The following is a 7,196-nucleotide window of genomic DNA, read 5'->3' as shown; positions in this document are numbered from 1 at the left end:
ATCACAATCACAATCACAATCACAATCACAATCACAATCACAATCACAGGTACAAATCTCAATGACAATGAACCGACGCAAGACAGAGCACACTAGGAGATCTAAATAGGGGTACTAATCAAGACACGACAGGTGTTACAGATAGGACAATCAAGACACGACTAGGTTAACAAGGGGGGCGGGGCAAGGGAACGAGACAACACAAGCACATGGCCCAAAGACAAGGCCATGCGCTTGTACACAAAACACGGGTCTGTCATGATCCTGCCTCAAGACTAGGAAAAAATCAAGGACACGAGGGCAGAATCATGACAAGTGATGCCATAGAGTTCCTCAAAGAACATTACAGTGAACAATTCTTAAAAAAAACTACCATTTCTTTCTTAGTGTGAAGAAGCTGTAAAGAACCCTTTTCCACTAAAGATCATTTTGTGCAACGGAAAGGTTCTATGAATGTTAAATATTCTTCTTGAAACCGAAAGACGCAAATAAAGAAGCTTTATTTTAAGAGTAAAGGATGTCATGGGAATCTGTGTTGCATACTGCAAACAAGCAAATATACATAAATCAACTTCAAAAAGCCCATAAACACGTTCCTGCCACTGAATATACATATATTTATGAAATCTCCACATCACACGTTTTTCAGATGCATCTAAGAAAAAATGATGTGAATGTTGAATCTTGACACCCGTATACAGTATCAGGCCTCTGCTATTGCTTGAAGAAGAATTACTTTGTCAAAAGGTTTGCACATCACAGACGATGATCCTTGTCTTTGTTGACATTGACTGACCAATGGCATTCCCCTTTCCTCTCTTCCAATTTTATTTTTATTTTTTATACTGAAGTCACAGTATCTGTTGACGTTGAGCTGAACCCTCTGTCCTCTCACCATATCCTTCTGTGTTACCTTTTGGCCAGCATGAGCCTTGAGCTGGAAATTGATGTGTAGTGTGCCAATAACTCTTTAATTTGTATTCAATTAATGATCATTTACATCCTGTTTAGAAGAGTTATGAACAGGCTAAATGGTAGTAAATGTAGTAATAGCATATAGGCTTAAAATTTTAAAGAGTATTGAAAAATTCATCTTTTGCAGGATAATGTAAAATTGGCTGAAGAAGTACTGGACTAATAAGCATTATATCAAAAGTCTATTCATTTTTGTAATTAATATTTCAAGTTTTTTGTACTGTTAAGCAATCATAAATATAATATCTGCTCTGGAATTTAATTTAGCAAAACGGAATAAGATAAATTATCAACAAATTTGCAAACCCATAATATTCTATAGTTTATAGTTTTTAGAAAGAAATTAATACTTTTTAAGAAAGGATTTTCAATGTTTCAATAAATACATAAATGCTGTTTCCACAAAAGTATTAAGCAGCTGTTTTCATAATAATACAAGTTTCCTAACTGAGCACAAAAACAGCATATTAGAATATTTTCTGAAAGATCAAGTTTATTGTATAATTATGTTTGGCAATATTACAGTTGATTCAACTTTGGCAATCATAAGAGACCTGAAACATTGATATCAACCCCAAACTTTTAAACAGTTGTGTATAAATGTATTTATGTTAATATTTTTAATCCACATCCCTACAGAGAGTAACAAGACTGTGAACAGCATTTGTCCAGCCAAAACATTTCAGGTTCCTTTATATTCTTCAGTGTATTATGTGTAGTAGCCTCTTCAATTCAATTCAAACTCCCGAGGCTTAAATGGGCATTGCTGAAATGATTGGAAATTAAGTGTTCTTCTACCATGCTCCATGAAATAGAAAATCATTTATTAAATATAATGAAATATAAATGGAAATTTCTGTTCCTGGAAGTACTACTAATGCTGTGCATTTAATAATATGTTAACGGGCAATTCATATTTAACAGAAGTTACATGAATTGCTTTGAATTTGATTTATTTACAACTTTAATTCTACATCCTTAAATTTGAATTAAAAAATGCCACCTAAATACAAACTCAAATGGAAATGCACAAATGTAAAATGCATGTTCAATGAATTCTTAATGGTGCACAAACTTAAAAGCTTAAAAAAGTTTTTTGCTATCCAACTCTAAATTGAAGTCTGTCAAAATGTTAGACGGCACATTATTAAACTGAACTGGAGTGCCTGATCTCTGACCTTAAAGAGAAATTGAGATTCCAGGTAACCAGAAGGATGTGGGTTAACAGCAACGCACCTTAAAGAAAGAATAAAAGAGAGGGAAAAACTTCTCAAATCAAGCCGATAACTTTGGGGGCCAAAAAAGCTATTATAAATGTAGCTTGATCACTTGTATTTCCATTTCACTCAGTGTGGCTGAACCCCTGCAGACACTAGTCTCCACTTTTATAACCGTTAAAAGGCATATAAAATTAAGCTCTCAAATAAATTCCTTAATCTTCCATAATGAATTCTCCAGGCTCTCTTGACATGTCACATACGCAGGAGTGGATTGTCCCTCAAGCTTACGCCTTTGATATACGTCAGAGTGTTCAAAAACCACACCATTCAAACTGACCGAAGCGGCGCACATTAAACATGTTGCTGACACAGGAGCTCAGATTAAAGAGTGAGGTTGCAAGAATTTCCATACTGTAGCTCAGTCGAATATGAAAGCGTCAGATCTGCAGGCAGAATTAATTTAGGTATGTCTCTCAGTTGAAGATTCCCTGAGCTTGAGATTAGAGCAATAAAGAGTCGAACCTGACATTCTTTTTCTAGTGCTTTCAAAGCAAGCCTAGTACAGTTTGAGCTACTTAAAGTTTGAGTTCTCCTCATTATTGGCAAGCTGTGTATAACCATAATATTCTCACTTTAGTGATGAATATACTCTGATCTAACCTCTATGAATCATTAAACTCTATTTTATTACCTTTAATGTTTCTATTCCGCATATGAGGGTTAGGTCTAAACTCTCCATGCAGCTCAAGCTGGATGTCATTCACAGCTGGACTGTAGAAAGTGAGTGTCTGAGATAATAATGTGTCAGGCTTATATCTGCTAGACTGCTTTGATACAGGGACAAAGGATTCTCATTAGTCTTACCGTCTATAAGACACTTATCCATCCTCTCTACAGCTCCTCAGCTTGTAATGAGAGAATGATTTTATCAGCTAGAAAAACAGATTTTCGGTTTTGTGCAAACAATTTAGCTTTCCGGTTAGTGTTGTCAAATAAGCCACACTTCGAGGGTTTACTAAAATGCACATGACAATGCTGGATTTTTAACTTCTTAGCACTCGACTCTCAAATGGACTGGAAAGAAATGTTCCCAGTAACAGCCGGTCCACGCTGTCTCTTCACACTGCTGGGGTGTGTGAGTGAGAATCCAAGTCCAAGTACTAGTCTTCTGCTTTCACGCTGGCAACTCAAGAGCACCATCTTCTGACGAGCTGGATGTCTCCCAATCCAGTGTTTCTTGCACTTTTTTAGGTGGTGGAACTCTTCGAGTAAAAACAAAAAACCCAACATCCCAAACTCATTAGGATAGTGAAGCAGAGCGCCGAGGCCCATTAGCTGCCTTAATGACTGAAATTATTTTAAAATAATACAAATTAAGCTTTAAAATGAGCTTGTTTCTTAAAACGTTAGTCCACACAAAAATGAAAATCATTTACCCTCAGGTCATTCCCAACCTGTATGCATATCTTTTTTTTTTTTCTTCCTGCTCAACACAGAAGAAAATATTTTGTAGAATGTTGGTGGTCATAGAACTCCTATTGACTTCCATTGTATTTTTTTTTTTTGTGCATGCCGTTCCTAGAGGGATGGTGTCCTGCAGAGTTTAACTCCAACCCTGATTTAACACACCTGAAACAGCTTTTTATAGGAGACAGCTTAACGTAATGAATCAACAGCCTATCGGCTAATTTACAACATGATTTACACTAAACAATACTCTTGGATTGAACTATTTTTTAGAGTTTACGCCAAAAAAAAAAAATGTTATGTCACTGACTTTTTGCAACAGGTGGGATGGATGGATGGCCGGCCATATTTATAAAATATTAGAATGTTAAATATTTACATTCTTTAAAGAAAAAAAAATAAGCCGCTACCCTGACTAAGGTCTATCGAAGTGAGAGGACAAAAACTTAAATTATTATTGTTACAATCTTTTAGTCCATTGTTATGAGTTGGCGCTTTTATATTAATTATAATTATTGTATTTTATAATTTATTTAGCTTCTTATTTTTTGATTAGCCCAAAAACCTCACTTGGAATTCTTCATAGACCAATATTTGTGAGCCACTGATCTAATCCATAAAATCATATTTCTCCTTTACTTATTATACTTATTATACTCCTTTAATTATTAACAGAAGGAAACAAAAAAAAAGTATAATTATGTAAATTACTAAAAAAAAATGTAGATGCATGCCCATCATGTCTTTGTAAAATGATTTGAAATAAAAATAAACAGTGCTAGGCCGTCCTGATAGACTGAAAATAATATGCAAATCAGACTCAACAATGATATATTTAACACCTGAATCAAATTATTCTGCTTTAGCATTTATATTCAAGGTCTGTATTGAGTTTCTGAATCTAGTTGCAAACAGGTTTTTTATTATTATTTATTTTTAATACATAATAAGAACAAAACAATTTTATTTTCTATTTTCTATATATAAAATATAATATATATGTAAAAAAAATCCTTTTCATGAAAAAGACCTCATCCTATCTCATTTTGAACATCCTCGCCAGAAAGAAAAGCTCTGCCGACTCCTTCCTGCTTGCTCTTGGTTTCACAGTTCTTACATCTTGAAACATTGAGGAAAGCCTCTGCTGGAGCTTATGGGCCAAAGCTCCATCCCAGTATTTGCAAATCAAAGAGCCTCCGGGGCGCAAAACCTTGTCAGCTAAGTCCAACACTGATAGACACATGGTGACCAATCTTTCATGATCCAGTTCCCTGAGCCCGCTGGCATTGGGGGCCATGTCACTGAGGATGACATCTGCTCGAGCTTCAGGGAGGAGCCTCTCCAGCGCCATGTGAGTTGAGGCCTCAGTGATGTCATGATTGGACAGCAACTGAGCTCCATCCAAAGGGGCGATGCGTAGTATGTCTATTCCTATTACGCTTCCTTTAGGAAGATTCGCACCTGGAAAGAACAAAGGTATGTTGTTCATCATATCCTCATCAGCTATCTAATCTATCTATCTAAATCTTAAAAAGTGGACGCTCATATGCTTGATATTAGTTCCGTTGACATTTATAAATGCTTGAATTACTTCAAAAGAATGATCAGTTTTATTATTATTATTATGGTGGATTAAAAAAAACACAAGTATATAGGATGCATGTAATTTATAAAACAAATGCGTATATATATATAAGTTCCTCCACTAAAAATTCTCATACTTACAAGTGTGGCAGTTGATGATGACTTTACTATTACTCTAAAATTGTAAACAATACACACAGACTATAATGATAAAGTAGGTGTATTTGAAAGGTTTGACTGATAACGTGTGCATACTACAGCATTCAAAAATAAGTAGGGTTTTTTTTATGTTTTGAAAACTTATGCTTAAAAGGCTGTATTTATTTGATCAAAAACTAAAGTAAAACAGGAATACTGTTATTTAAAATATCTGAATATATTTTATATATATCCTAATTTTAAAACAGCATTTATTTCTACATATAATTGTCTTTACTTTCACTTTGGATCAACTGAATGCATTCATGTAGTGTATGTATCTTATGATGACATGCATAGATTTCATGATGTGATGCATTCAGCTCAGCAGCTCACTTACTTTCTCCTGTTGAGTTGACTCTCTGGACTGCAACTTGACTCCATGCACCAGGAGCAGCACCACAATCTATGACACTCAAACCAGGTTTGAGAAGTCTGTATTTGTCATCTATCTCGATCAGTTTAAAAGCACTTCTACAGCGGTAATTCTGCGCGTGAGCAGCTTTAACGAAAGGGTCATTGATTTGCCGGACCAGCCATCTCTGATCGGCAGCACTCTTCCCCTTCATGTGCAGAGGCGTCTTCTTTAGGGAGACCGCTGACACGTGAATGCACGATCTTTGGATACATTTCCACATCATTTACAAGCACGTGATCTGCAGAGATAACATTTAGAATTTATGTGAATGAAAACAGGGAGGCACATGGGCGTCTATGGTGTCCTCCTGTCCTCGTGATATCAAAGATGTGGGCGCTCTGACTGAGTCTTTCTAATAATTAAACTATTCGCACTTTCGTGCTTTATTTGTTTGTGTGATATATTATAATTATTTAGATTAAATGCATGTATATATCAGTAAGTTATCGTTATATACGGTTATACTTGCATTTTTATTAAATGATTGCTTTCAGTATCCGTCGAGAATATTTGACAGACGTACACTCCGAATTATGAATCAATGACTCGTTCTTTTGAGTCGGATCTTTTCAATGATTTACATGAGGCGGAATGAGGAATAATAATAGCCGTTTACGAGTAATTTAGTACTCGTAAAACAAAAAAATGTTACATATACAGCGTACTTGTAATATCTTTACCGTTTGGCTACAACATACAAAAAAAAAAAAAAAAATAGTTTTAGTTAGTTGTGTTCGAAAGAACCGACTCACCGAAATGAGTCACTTTTCCCATCGAGATAATTTCACTGTTGCACAGTGCACACGTGGGTAGGTGGAGACAACCAGCTCTGGTTGAGTTCATATTTTCGCAGATCTGTAAATCATGTGTTGCATTTGGATAAATAACATTCTGTATAATATGTCAGACACGGCCATTTTTTTTATTATTATTATTTATACAAAAAATTGTGAGCATATAATCTTCTTATAATTAATAATTATCATCTTTGCACTGCATGTGAAACTGACCCTGACTGGTTTTACTATAATTCACCAAAAATCATAGAAGCCATTGCATCAAAATAATATTATTAAAAGTTTATGAATTAAAAACAACAACAACAACTCACAAACTTAAAATAAAAATTAGAACACATGATGAATAAAAAATTATAAAACAGATATTTGGTTATTTTATGTTTGTGCTCTTGGAGGCTACTTTTTTAGTTTTGTTTTGTCATGTTTTTATGGGGTGTTTTGAAAGTGCTGTAAAACACTTCCAGGGACAAGAAAATTGGACGTTTGGCCACCTTTTGGTTAATGTCATTGTCTTACAGTTCTGATATTGTGTGT

General features: G+C 34.9%; 1 protein-coding gene across 1 annotated transcript; it reads right to left on the bottom strand.

The window, feature by feature from the left end:
- Positions 1-4,567: 4,567 nt before the first annotated feature.
- mrm2 (mitochondrial rRNA methyltransferase 2) lies at positions 4,568-6,385 on the bottom strand. Its single transcript, XM_052550578.1, has 2 exons — positions 5,785-6,385; positions 4,568-5,123 (listed from the first exon to the last, which is right to left on the bottom strand). The coding sequence occupies exons 1-2, from the start codon at positions 6,083-6,085 to the stop codon at positions 4,699-4,701; spliced, it is 726 nt and encodes a 241-aa protein (XP_052406538.1). The 5' UTR covers positions 6,086-6,385; the 3' UTR covers positions 4,568-4,698.
- Positions 6,386-7,196: the final 811 nt, after the last annotated feature.

Source organism: Carassius gibelio, chromosome A3 (assembly GCF_023724105.1).
Source record: "Carassius gibelio isolate Cgi1373 ecotype wild population from Czech Republic chromosome A3, carGib1.2-hapl.c, whole genome shotgun sequence".
Taxonomy (NCBI): domain Eukaryota; kingdom Metazoa; phylum Chordata; class Actinopteri; order Cypriniformes; family Cyprinidae; genus Carassius; species Carassius gibelio.
This window is presented reverse-complemented; position numbering and strand designations above follow the sequence as displayed.

Excerpts from the sequence above, each read along its gene's own strand:
- mrm2 (XM_052550578.1), bottom strand. The coding sequence starts at position 6,085 with ATGATGTGGAAATGTATCCAAAGATCGTGCATTCACGTGTCAGCGGTC. Across the intron at positions 5,124-5,784 it reads AGTCAACTCAACAGGAGAAA|GTGCGAATCTTCCTAAAGGA; the intron begins GTAAGTGAGCTG and ends TGTTCTTTCCAG.